The sequence below is a fragment of the Schistocerca americana genome, chromosome 3 (genome assembly GCF_021461395.2).
Source record: "Schistocerca americana isolate TAMUIC-IGC-003095 chromosome 3, iqSchAmer2.1, whole genome shotgun sequence".
Taxonomy (NCBI): Eukaryota; Metazoa; Arthropoda; class Insecta; order Orthoptera; family Acrididae; genus Schistocerca; species Schistocerca americana.
The window spans coordinates 643,773,388-643,787,503 of record NC_060121.1 but is presented as its reverse complement, the minus strand read 5'-3'; the positions used below and the strand labels follow the sequence as shown (position 1 = coordinate 643,787,503).

Here is a 14,116-nt window from a genome sequence, read left to right as displayed (position 1 = left end):
GCTGCACGGAGTGGCCGCGCGGTTTGAGGTGCCATTTCACGGATTGCACTGCCCCCCTCGGGCGCGTGTGTGTGTGTGTGTGTGTGTGTGTGTGTGTGTGTGTGTGTGTGTGTGTGTGTGTGTCTGTCTTTAAGTTTTGTTCTAAGCATAAGTTCGTTTAAGTAGTGTCCGGACCGATGACCTCAACAGTTTGGTCGCTTAGGAATTCACACGCATTTGAACATTTTGACCTAACCATACGGAAATTGGTTAACGAGAAAATTTTACAGTAAACGAGGAATAAAACTTATGTATTGACACGTCTGGGACGAGCACCCATAATCACGAAACTTCCGTGACATTCCCGTACGTTCACAAATTAGTAAAATTGTCTGGTTTGGTAAGAGAAACAGCATGAGAGGAGGAAGAGGTAGAGGAATATAAAGCCAGACATACGAAATGCAGGAATTCCGCAACTGCTGTAGCGCGGGGTCATTCGCTGAAATCGGTGAATTCAGAGCGCCTGCTATCGCACGAAATATCTTCCATAATTCACGGTCCTCGGGAGGTAATGGAGTGGTGTTTCGCATCCAGCACCAGTTGCGATTGCAAAGGTTATAAAGGGCACATGTGAAGACTTCGTAGTACGTTCTGAGCGTAGCACTTTGCGGCGGTACTGTGGCTTGACGGGCGTGTGGGCAGTGCGCGAGAGGAAGGAGCTGGAGGGCGAGTGGGAGCGCGGGGGCGGCACGTGTGGGAGCGTGGGACCCCGCGGCGCACCCGCAGCACCTACTCTTGCGCCTCGGCCGCGGCCGGCCAGTAAGTGAGACTTCCCTTGTTAGCGGCTCGCGTCCCACGGTCCGGCCAAGTGGCCGTGGGCAGAGCGTCCGGCCGACAGCGCCGCCGGACGGCGCCGACACCTGAGACTCGCGGCCCACACACACACACACACACACACACACACACACACGTGTCGTTACCTTCTTTTGGTCTTCAACTGCTTCTTAGCACTTGGATTCTTCCTCTACCCCTATTCTCGTACATATTTTCCTCATCCTCCTCCTCCTCCTCCTCCTACTACTACTACTACTACTACTACTACTACTGCCGCCACCACCACCACCACCACCACCACCACCACCACTACCAATTCTTCTGCCGTTCTCTTGCCTTCTACTTGTCACAACAACTGCCTCCTTCACACAACTATTCCTTCCAACTGCCCCAGATCCCTTCCAGCTGCCCCAACTCTCTTCGAACTGCCCTAGATTTCTTTCTATTGTTTTAGCTTTTTCCCACTGCTTTAGCTTTTTTCTGCCTTTCAACCAGTCCTTCTGCAGTACTCATTTCATTTTGATCGCCGGCCGGAGTGGCCGAGCGGTTAAAGGCGCTACAGTCTAGAACCGCACGACCGCTACGGTCGCAGGTTCGAATCCTGCCTCGGGCATGGATGTGTGTGATGTCCTTAGGTTAGTTAGGTTTAAGTAGTTCTAAGTTCTAGGGGACTTATGACCACAGCAGTTGAGTCCCATAGTGCTCAGAGCCATTTCATTTTGATCTTTGATCTCTCGGGAAAGGACTTGCACTTTATTTCGAAAGTAAAGAACCTTGTTTCATGATGCTGCTTGCCATCGTTTGGAAATAATGCCTTCTTTGGTAATTTTCTGTTATTTCAGAGCATCTCGTCCTCAAATATATTCAAACTTCTATTGCTTCCCACACAAATCACGAATTGCTGCATCTACACGATCGTCCATTGTCACGCCCGTTATAGATTCGGTATTCAGCTCCCATGCCATATTACAGACACTTTCCGTTAACTTGCTCATACTGAATGACAAGGGGGCGATGTGTGAATATTCAACTTGAAGGAATAAAACTTCTTAGCCAAGATAGCATTTGTAAAATCTTTATTATTTATCGAAAAAAAAGTTTAGAAATGAGAACTTGTTTTCCTTCAGGTTTCAGATATTTCATTTGTGAGCTAACAAAGGTGTAATAGTATGACGCTGTCATAAGGGAAACACATTATTTCACGTATGTTACAGTCCACTGTAAAGATTCGCTGGAATTTCAGTGATTTTTCGTAATGGTGGTACAATTATTCTTCAGGACAGTCAGTCTAGCTATTGGTTCTGTTTCACGAATGACAATGTTGAAAAACAAACTTCAGGCATGTTGTCATGTTTTCATCAAGTGAAAATATAATTAAAGGCAGATGGGAGGCGTGACATGTGGAAATTTCACATTTTGGAGCCGCAGACTGGTAGTGATTTTATATGAAAAATATTTGTAAGCTATTTACCATACCCTGTATCTAATGGTGGTATTGATACGTTCCGGAACGCCACATTATCTACGTATAGACACCACTTCACACGTTGAAAGCTAAATTGGTTTTTTTTTTTTTTTTTTTTTTTTTTTTTTTTTTTTTTTTTTTTTTGTTACATTGACACTGCTCAGTAATAATCACAATGACATATGCCTCAATTATCGGGTCTCTCATAATCGTGTTTGTCATCCTGTTAAATTGCCAGCCGGCCGAAGTGGCCGTGCGGTTAAAGGCGCTGCGGTCTGGAACCGCAAGACCGCTACGGTCGCAGGTTCGAATCCTGCCTCGGGCATGGATGTTTGTGATGTCCTTAGGTTAGTTAGGTTTAATTAGTTCTAAGTTCTAGGGGACTAATGACCTCAGAAGTTGAGTCCCATAGTGCTCAGAGCCATTTGACCCATTTGTTAAATTGCCTCTCCGAAGATGTTAAAGGGTACTTAGTTACAAAATTTTTCCTGGTAGGAGATGGAGGGTAACCAATGGTTAAAGCAGCCTATCTATTTAGTGAGTCTCACGAGAAACTTACTGCACAACAAGACTCATATCACATAGGAATGTTGCAAGATGTTTGTGAAAATAAGTAGCGTTATAAAATCAAGAAGCTGGAGGAGGACAATTTCTTTAAAGAAACTACGTATCTTCCTGAATTTCTGTTTATAGGCAATGTGGATGGCTACAGACGGAGATTTAGATTCAAGATTTGATGTACCTGTGGCTGGCGTGAATAGTTGACGTGACAGTAAAAGCTGAGTCTGTGAGCATACTGAAATTTCGCGGAGAAATTTTTATGCGCTCCTCGAAACAGAGAAGGGGACGGTGGCAGGAACTGAAGGATGCCTAGGCGGTCAGCTGAGGCCGCGGCGCACATCTAACGAGGCGGAATCCGGCGTGCTTGCCTGACTCACTCTGGGAAGAAACGCGGCCGGGCCCGGGACAGGGTTTCAGATGGAGGCGGCGGTCGCCGCTGGTGCGTCACCAGGGAGTGGGCCGCGTGCGTCCCACCGCGGCTTTTGCCAGCAGCACTGAGGGCGGCGCCACCGAGCCGGCACACGTTAAGCTCAGCGCGGTTGTTCTCCGTGACGTCACTGTGGCGTGCACCGTGGTCAACGATAAATACAGGCCTAAGCGCACGTCTGTGTGACGTCAGTAACGTAGTGCTATCGGCTGACACACACGCACGCTTTGTCAAAGATTTCGACGTACTTCTTTGACCAAACTACTTCACTGGATTTATTACAAGAATGTAAAAATTTTTCGTTCCAGTTGTTCGGGAATGGATGCCGAACAGTTAACAACAGCATATATGAATGGCGAGTGCACTGTTTGGAAAGAAAGAAAAATGGAAATGGCAGTGGCTAGCGAGAGGAGAAGCTCGAAGTGTTCACCAGAATTAGTTGCGTGAGCTACAGTGCGAGGACATAAAGAACAATGAAAATTATTTGAGAATGGGCGACCAAACATTTTACTTTGCCCTCGTGAAAGTGGCCCTTCATAGTTGAACACAATATTCATTTAAGAAATACCAGGTCTTAATTTCATTTATCATAATCGACAATTTTGGAAACCTGGACTAGTTATATATTTTTCATGCCGTGCTTAATATGATGCTTTTCGAGAGTTTATTCTCATGATCAAAATGAAACATTCACATAGAAATTTGGAAATTTGTTGTAGGTACCTGTGGACCAAACTGCTGAGGTCACGGGTCCCTAAGCTTACACACTACTTAAACTAACTTAAAGTAACTTACGCTAAGGACAACATACAAACCCATGCCCGAGGGAGAACTCGAACCTCCGACGGGTAGAGCCGCTTGAACCGTGGCAAGGTGCCCTAGAACGCGCGGCTATCCCGCGTGGCATTCACATAGATGTTTTATGTTTGTATGTGTATTGTTCTGCCTCTCTTGCCCAGCAGTTCTGTTTTATGTTTGCCGGCCGGAGTGGCCGTGCGGTTCTAGGCGCTGCAGTCTGGAACCAAGCGACAGCTACGGTCGCAGGTTCGAATCCTGCCTCGGGCATGGATGTGTGTGATGTCCTTAGGTTAGTTAGGTTTAATTAATTCTAAGTTCTAGGGGACTGATGACCTCAGATGTTAAGTCGCATACTGCTCAGAGCCATTTGAACCATTTTTATTTTATGTTTACTGCAATCTGACCGATTTTCCGAAACATCACATAAAATACCTATGTAAATGTAGTACTCGATCATCATGAGTACTATTTCTGCTGAAGATTGTCTCATGCCTAACTTCAGATCTGTAACAACAGGTGGAAGGTTTTCTTGCTTGTAATAAATTACGCGAAACCCTGTGTACCATTTTACGTATTGTTGCAGAAAGATATGAACCAATATATAAACCACCTACTGAGTAATTTATGAAAGTTAAGTTAGGTTATTTAGAGTATAAATTAATACATTTATTTCACTTACGTACGCTTTGAACACACCTAGCTTTTCACATTTCCATTTACTTCCACATGCTGTCTTTCTATATGTAACCTTTACATCATGTACAGTGCTGCAAAGTCAAATGCAGCTGATTGATGCAGCTATTTCTTTGTAAGATTACAATCAACTATTATGGTTTTTGTGGTCAGCGTTCTTGGTGTTATGAGATATTTCGTATTCTTGACACTTAGTAATGATCACTGTGGTGGCAGTCACGCATTTCGTCATTTTACAGTTTAAATGCACCAAAGTAAGCGAATCGACATGTAAACAACGGTCCTCGCCCTAGCTTTTATCAAAGGTCTTTCATAAAGACTACATTGTCAGAGATTTCATCAAAGGGCTTTGATAAATATTTATCGCTGGCCCCGAAAACTACATTGCTGACGCCACAGTCGTGTACTCAGGCCTCTATTCATCGTTGGACACAGACGTGTACATGTCCAGTTTCGACCGTTTGGGATGTCTATCGACTTTCGCGGTCGTATCGAGTTCTGTGAACTGGAAGAAGCCACATTGGGTTTCGTCATTTTAGTCAAGATCGTATTTGATGGGTTTAAATCACGACGTATGTCCTATGAATATATCTGCTTCGAATACTGAAGATCTCTTGAAAATGTGTCGTTATTGATACGAGCAGTCATAATTAGGTATTAGTAAAGACTTACCGGCGGTAAAGTCTTCAGGTGGTATAGCGAAAATCAGTCATAAATTGTACTCCTGGACGATGCATAGTGCCTACGAATGTCGAGTCATGAAATAGAATGTAACAGGTGCGCTGGTTCGTGTCGATCCACATATAATCTGTTTATTATTTTTTTACCTTTCTATCCTAAAAAGATTCTGTGCCCTTCATATCAATTTCATAAAAGTATGTTCAGTAACATTCGATGTTGTTTAAATACAAGCGCGCGCCTACCAGAAGTGAGTTGTCGTCAGTAATTTAAAAATTAAGCGTGAAATGCCAGAAAACATTGAAATCACATTGATAATCTCGTAAGACAAAGCTCTACCGCCCTTAAACCAAACAGACGTAGCTTTTATTCATCTAGCTTAAATTTGTCACTTCCGAAAAAAGGCACCTTTTAACTGGTAATGTGCATTTCAAGAAGTTGTAACACACAGATCCACGTGTGTCTGTATTACCACATTTTAGCGCATGAAGCTGTGCGCGCAATGACCTGACTTGCTAACTTCAATGCAAAATAATTCGGAAACAGCTCGAGTTACCGAATTGTTATGTTAACAGTTATGTATCAGCGCAACCTCGCAACGCAACACCATTACAAATTTTTCAGATTGTTTCTCACCACCTTGCGTATTGATTTATGTTAGAGACACATTTCACGTTTTAAGTTAAGGCAACTCCAGCGAATTTATGTGCAATACTTAAGTTTTGTTTTTATATACAGTACTTGTAGATTAGGAAACAGTTTACGTCATACTTGTTACTTAATAGTTTGTTACTTACGTGTTGGTTTTGAGGTCGTGTTGTTCGTGATTGGCTTCGTAAATTAGTTGGTTTTTGTGTGTGTGTGTGTGTGTGTGTGTGTGTGTGTGTGTGTGTGTGTGTGTGTGTGCGCGCGCGCGCCGGCCGGGAGGCTGAGCGGTTCTAGGCGCTACAGTCTGGAACCGCTCGACGGCTACGGTCATGGATGTGTGTGATGTCCGTAGGTTAGTTAGGTTTAAGTAGTTCTAAGTTCTATGGGACTGGTGACCTCAGAAATTAAGTCCCATAGTGCTCAGAGCCATTTGTGCGTGTGCAGGGGGGTGGGGGTGGGAGCGGCGTGTAGTGAGATTTGTTTCTTGTTTACTTTCCGTGGTTCCTACGTTCGTCACGTCTGTATAAAGCTGTACTCGCGCGCACATACTGTATAACTGTTTACAAACCATTGACGTGCTCTGGTATATTGTTTTGTGTGCTCTGAACTAGTATTATCACAGGGAGCTTTACGGTGCTCGCGCGTGCTTGTATGTGAGTGCGTGCGTGGTTGCATGCGTGCCGTGTGGGTTCTGACAGTGGTACGACGAGTTTCGCTTTGGGTTTCAGGTGGGTACTGGATATGGAAATCCTCCCAAACCTAACCAGTTCGGCCGTCCTCTGCACCCCCGCCTCCCCCCATGCCGCCCTCATCGCCGCTCCCCCCTCCCCCTGCCCTATCAGTTCCAAAGTACCGGCTATCCTGCTATGTGGCTGACAGTGTCCAAGCGAGCCTCGAGTAGCCTTTGGGTGTGAGACACACACATCCGTGTTTAACGTTCTAGTCATTCATCACGACGAGTACTGACGACGGCGCGCCGGCGTGTTGCAGACGCGCTGGGCACCGAGGCGGGCTCGTCGTGGAGGTCGGAGACGCCACCCGACGCGTCGCCGTCGGCCAGCTCGTGCGCGACGCCCAACTCGGCCAGCGACCTGCCCGACACCGAGCTGGCCTTCACCGTCGGCGTCACCGAGGGCACGCCCTACGCCTGCCAGTTCTGCGACAAGGCCTTCCCCAGGCTCTCCTACCTCAAGAAGCACGAACAGGTACGTTCACCGCCAGTCCTACCCACCAACTCGGCGCTACCTCCCCCCCTCTGGATGGTCATCATTAAAGTGAACCTACTCACAGGGGTCCAGTGCGGACTGTAATTATCGTATAGCAGCGAAACTCGGTAGATAATCTAATACGTTAATGTGGAAACGATTTACGCTGAAAAAAATAGTTCCTATTTTGATCACCACGTGCAGATCTGGCACTGTGAATGCAAAAAAAAATACATAGATACTTTTCTTCCATTTGCAATCGATTAGGAACAGGATGTGGGCAGAAAAGTCGAACAAGTGAGAATGGCGTAATGTTGATTTTATTATTAACCTCCACTACCACAATGTGTTAAATATGAGTGTTGTGCACATAGTTCCGCGTAGTCAGCGCGTACACAACTTTCCCACTAGAGCGCGCCCCCGCGAAGCACAACAGCGCAGGCGCAGCGCTCGTCCGTCTCCGCACTGCGAGATGGCGCTGTCTTAGAGACGGGCCAAATTCTGCTTCCACCGATCCGCGTATTAATATGTAACGCAGCCAATGAGATTGCTGCTAATGTAGAACCTTTTCTCCTCGCGGATTACACTCACGCAGTGATACCTGAACGCGCGAGGTGCTATAACGAGTGTACAGACCTCCGATTACTCAGTGTGCATTAGTCTGTAGTAAAGTTTCCGTCTGCGCCTAATAAGATTACCATATTCCTGTACATAGCCATGAAGAGAAATGTGTAGACACTTTGTCAAGTATCAGAGATATGTGAGAATAAGATTAACGTACCAAGACCAAAGGAACTTCAGATTGTCAATTGTAAACAGCATCCAGAATCAAGTTACATAATGTCTATGATTTTTATTATTTTAATAAATGTGTGTGAAAATTAATAAAGTTCTGTTTAAAGTTGTTCACCGTCAATCTGCTACTCTAAGCGTGCAAGTGGCATTTCTATCCTATCACCTAACGGCAGAAGATAAACACGCCACGATAAGACCACGAGACATATTGCTGGCACTCGCCTACTTCGTTAGAGCGACAAGTCTAATAATCTAATGGTGTGTGTACCAAAGGTCTTACAGTACGCACACCAAAATGAGCACCAGAGATATCGACGAAATCTTGCATCACATCAACAACTGCCCGCAACAATTCCGGTGCAGTCTGAGCAACCTGTTCCTGTATACTGGTTTACAGATCAGGTAGAAATCGAAAAATGCATTCTTTCACCCTGAAGAGAAAAAACAGGTACACTTGCCGAATGTCGTGTAGGGCTCCCGCGAGCACGCAGAAGTGCCGCAACACGACGTGGCATGGACTACACTAACGTCTGAAGTAGTGCTGGAGGGAACTGACACCATGAATCCTACAGGGCTGTCCATAAATCCGTAAGAAACGAGGAGGTGGAAGGTTGGTGGCCAGCGGAAGTGTTTAAACTCAGAAGTGTCTTCCTGGAGCGACTCTGTAGTAATTCTGGACGTGTTGGGTGTCGGTTTGTCCTGCTGGAATTGCCTCTCGAATGCAAAATGGACATGAATGGATGTATGGATCAGACAGGATGCTTACGTACGTGTCACCTGTCAGAGTCATATCTAGACGTATCTGCGGTCCCACATCATTCCAACTACACACGCTCCACATCATTATGCCATGGACTGTGTGGCTGGTCCCGGCGGAGGTTCGAGTCCTCCCTCGGGCATGGGTGTGTGTGTGTGTGTGTGTTTGTCCTTAGGATAATGTAGGTTAAGTAGTGTGTAAGCTTAGGGAATGATGACCTTAACAGTTTTGTCCCATAAGATTTCGAACACATTTGAACATTCCACACCATTACAGACCCTCCACCAGCTTCAACAGTCCTCTGCTGACATGCAGGGTCCATGGATTCGTGAGGTCTCCATACCAGCACACGTCCATCCGCTCGATGCGATTTGAAACGAGACTCGTCCGACAAGGCAACATGTTTCCAGTCATCAACAGTCCAATGTCGATGTTGACCGGTCCAGGCGAGACGTAAAGCTTCGTGGCGTGCAGTCATCAACGGTACACGAGTGGGCCTTCGACTCCGAAAGCCCATACCGATGATGTTTCGTTGAATGTTTCGCACGCCGACACTTACTAATGGCCCAGCATTGAAATCTGCAGCAGGCTGCGGAAGGGTTGCACTTCAGTCGTCGTTTTTCCCGTTCTTGCAGGATCTTTTTCTGGCCGCAGCGAAGCCGGAAATATGATGTTTTACCGAATTCCTGATGTTCACAGTAAATCTCCACTTCATCGCTACCTCAGAGATGCTGTGTTCCATCGGTCGTGCGCAGACCATAACACTATCTTCAGACTCACTTAAATCTTGATAACCTGCCATTGTAGCAGCAGTAACCGATCTAACAACTGCGCCATATACTTGTCTTACATAGGTGTTCCCGGCCGCAGCGCCGTATTCTGCCTGTTTACATATCTCTGTATTTGAATACGCATGCCTATAAGTTTCTTTGGTGCTTCAGGTAGACATCCCCAAAGCCAAAAGTCACGTGGATCCGGATTAAGATCTTGGAGGCTATGTATCTGGAATATCTCTGGAGATAACACGTTTGGGGTGGCAGAGCGGTTCTAGGCGCTACAGTCTGGAACCGCGCGACCACTACGGTACAGGTTCGAATCCTGCCTCGGGCATGGATGTTTGTGATGTCCTTAGGTTAGTTAGGTTTAAATAGTTCTAAGTTCTAGGGGTCTGATGACCTCAGAAGTTAAGTCCCATAGTGCTCAGAGCCATTTTTTGATAACACGTTCGTGGAAGGTTGCATTAAGAAGATTTTTCATTGAGCAAGCGACATGAGGTTTTACCCCATCTTGCTTGAAAACAACGGTTTCCAGACAAGTCCGCTCTTCTAGAGCAGGAAGCTCATGCTGTACAAAAAGATCTCGATAACGTGCAGACGTCATCGCACACCTGACAGGCGCGATCGGTTTATACTATTCAAATTTAATAGCAACGGACGAGAACAAAAGTGCTTGTGAATCCACGCCACACGTGCAATTACGCAAGTACTGTTTCTTTTAGTACACAACACGCGATTTAAGTTTCCCAATGTCGGGCACTTTTGTGTATTCCTGCATCCTACAGTGTAAAATGTGCCTCGTCACTCCATGGAATATTGCCCGACCACATGTCGTGAACTTCGATCCTTGTCAGAAACCGAAGAGCAAACTCAGAACGTTGCTACGGGTCATGAGGTTTCATTTGCTGGATTTTGCACGAGTACCAGTGTACAAAAGACGGCAAACCTTTTCGCACTGTTGACCGTGGAATAGAAAATTTTCGTGACATTGCACGAGCAGTGGCATTACGCCGGGCAGTGCTGCACGGTCAGTTACAGCAACAGTGATCGTCAGTAACTTGTACCGGGTAAGACGTTTCCTTTTCCGGGTGTCTCACCGAGCTCACCGATGGTTTCGATTTACATTATCATCTTCTTTAAACCATTTAATGATATCGGGCCTGTCCTCTGACCTTTCAGTCGGCGACATTCATCAGTGCAGCACTGCAATTGGTGTAATTCACATAAAACAGTTCCACTAACAGCGCATGGTCTCTCTTCTCGATAGCTGTACTGTTCAGTTACGTTATGGCTTTTGAGATGATTGCGTGGATATCATACCGTCAAACAAACAGTGTACATCGTCAGATTTGAACCTGCTGGCCACAACTAGAGCTAATTCGACAAATTGACAGTGGACTATAAAAGACGGAGTCTGAAGAGATTCATACAGCCCAAACTTATGGCTCCTGGTGCGACACTGAAGTACTGCTACAGACGTTCCTGTCTCTGCCTGCAGCGTTGCCAGTGTCGTGAAATGTGTGCCCCTATTTCTCTGTACAGTATCCACTAGCGCCAGACAAACGCCGTCTTTATAGATACGGGTAAATTTTCTATAAACCGTGTTTCTCATTGACTTCGGCTTCAACCTGGATTAAGTGATGGTTGAAGACACACAAGATGCTAGAGATGTGTATTTAGTTTCCCCAGATTGAATTATCCGCCTTTATACCGTACAAACAAATGTGCATTACTGGCCACGAACTGGGTATCACTGTCGGCAGCTGTTGCCTGGAACTGATGGTGCCCTCAACAGTGATTGAAGTGTCTGATCAGTTTTGGAGCTCTGGAGCCTTCCTCGAGTCTTTACTTTACTATGATATTCGGCAACTTGGCCACATATCCAGCTTGATGATTTCTTTGGCAATGTCCTTTTCTGATATACATGTTACATGTTAAATGCATTTTCGCCATACTTGCTTCTACCACGGCATATTGTAAATATGGCCCACGAATAGTAACAACCCTAAAATCTACATCCACCCGCCAGATGATTCTCGAAACCACTTCTCTTCATGAGAAGCGACACTACACAAGAGACAAGATGAGCCGCGCTAACAATGCAACCCTTACCCTCATTCTGGAAAGAACTTAAGGGCAAGATAGATGTCACTACACACAGACTTCCTACTCACTTAATAGATCCGGAACATCGACGATAAGTCACTCGTGTCGCTCAAATCAGTGTCCTTCCTTTCATACTAGCAGTAACACTGTCCAGTCACGTTAATGTGACCACCTGTCAAAAGCGCGAATAACCTTATTATACAGAGCGAGATTCTGGAAGGTGCTGTTGACTCCAACGCCGTGGCCAGCTGTTGTAGGTTTCTCAGTTGAGGATCCATGACGCCAACAACCCTATCGAGGTGATGCAAAAGGATCTCGGTTGCGTTTAAATCCGGGGAGTTTGGCGAACAGGAGAGTACGGTAAACTCATCCTGATGGTATATATACTAAGATGGTATCTGTTCTTTCGGACATGTCCGAAAGAACAGATACCATCGGTGACCATGCAGCTCGTAGAATGAAATTACAATGAAATGAACACCCTTAGCTGCTTACAGGCGTTGACATACGTCAACGGGGACAGATGAAAATGTGTGCCCCGACCGGGACTCGAACCCGGGATGTCCTGCTTACATGGCAGACGCTCTATCCATCTGAGCCACCGAGGGCACAGAGGATAGCGCGACTGCAGGGATTTATCTCTGGCACGCCTCCCGCGACTGCAGGGATTTATCTCTGGCACGCCTCCCGCGACTGCAGGGATTTATCTCTGGCACGCCTCCCGCGAAACCCACATTCTCAGCATGTTGTCCCGCACTACATTCTTAGTGCCCCCGCCCATTATACTCATTACTCGTGGCGCGTTGCCGATTCCCGTAAGAGTTCGGGCACTGTTTGTGCATTCGGACATGTCCGAAAGAACAGATACCTTCTTAGTCTATATATATAGTTAAGGCTCACCGGCCACTTGACTATCTTCTTCTTCTGTGCGAATGCACAAACAGTGCCCGAACTTTTACGGGAATCGGCAACGCGCCGCGAGTAATGAGAATAATGGGCGGGGGCACTACGAATGTTGAGAATGTGGGAGATAAATCCCTGCAGTCGCGCTATCCTCTGTCTCCTCGGTGGCTCAGATGGATAGAGCGTCTGCCATGTAAGCAGGACATCCCGGGTTCGAGTCCCGATCGGGGCACACATTTTCATCTGTCCCCGTTGACGTACGTCAGCGCCTGTAAGCAGCTAAGGGTGTTCATTTCATTGTAATTTCATCCTGATGGTTTTTGAACCACACATATATACTCCGAGTTGGTGACAGGTTACATTGTCCACCTGGTAGATGTCGTCGTGCCGAGGAAAAACAAAGTGCGTGCAGGGGCGGGCATTGTCCACAAGGATTCGTACACACATCAGTTGACCCATTGTGACGAGATGACGCAGGGTATTCCACGCAAACATTCCCGAGGCCATAACGCTCTCTCCTCCGTCCTGTACCCCTCCGACGATTGTTGCAGGGTGTAGATTGTGTGTCCGATGGAGCCTAAAACGTGGAGCACCTGAGAACGACACCTGTCACCGCATTCAGTTGCGGTACTGGCGTGTAAATTCCAGCCTTCCTCTGCGATGAACAGCAGTCAGCATGGGTGCATGAACTAGGTGCTGCTGTGGAGGCACATACACAGCAACGTTCGTTGAACGGTCATTGAGGAAACACTGTCGACAGCTCCTTGGTTCATCTGGACGGACAGTTGCTCAACACTTCCACATCTATACGCCCGCATACATCTGCCTCGGCGCCGGTTTTGGACAGCACCATTTTGCCTTATACAGTGTACTTTAACCTCGGCGGCACGCCAACAGTTTACAGACATAGCCGCTTCAGAAATGCCTGTGCCCTTGGCCCGAAAGCCAATGAATCATGCCCTCTTGGACGTCAGATAAATCGCTCCGTTTGCGCATAATGACAAGTGCTGAGCTGTTTTCCGTGTCCGCCGACGCGCTTTGTACACCGTCCGCTGCTAGTGAAGCCACCTGCCGTCTGAGTGGTTACTGCAGGTTGACATCGAACACAGGCGGTGGTCACATTAATGTGACTGGACGGTGTAGAACACGACTAATTCGATGCTACAGCGTATGTAATCTCCGATCGCGTTGCTTGATAGCCTCATCATTTTTTTACACAAAACTCTTTGATTGCTCTGAACGTTTAAAAGTTTCAACGTATCGTTGTAGTTCGTATGTGGCCGATAATTCGTTAAATTCATTTGACCCTCTCATGCGTGCCGGCCGGAGTGGCCGAGCGGTTCTAGGCGCTATAGTCTGGAACCGCGTGACCGCTACGGTCGCAGGTTCGAATCCTGCCTCGGGCATGGATGTGTGTGATGTCCTTAGGTTAGTTATGTTTGAGTAGTTCTAAGTTCTAGGGGACTGATGACGTCAGCAGTTAAGTCCCAT

General features: G+C 46.6%; 1 protein-coding gene and 1 non-coding gene across 2 annotated transcripts in view; one reads left to right on the top strand and one right to left on the bottom strand.

Annotated features, from left to right (window-relative positions):
• The window catches only part of LOC124606269 (zinc finger protein 423 homolog), a 286,175-nt gene that overhangs the window by 115,112 nt on the left and 156,947 nt on the right, over nt 1–14,116 (top strand). The window contains exon 2 of the mRNA XM_047138249.1: nt 7,074–7,288. Coding sequence (XP_046994205.1) covers nt 7,074–7,288 — 215 coding nt within the window. The remainder of the gene's footprint in view (nt 1–7,073; nt 7,289–14,116) is intronic.
• Trnat-ugu lies at nt 12,257–12,331 on the bottom strand. The gene has a single exon. It is a non-coding gene; the product is annotated as a tRNA-Thr (tRNA).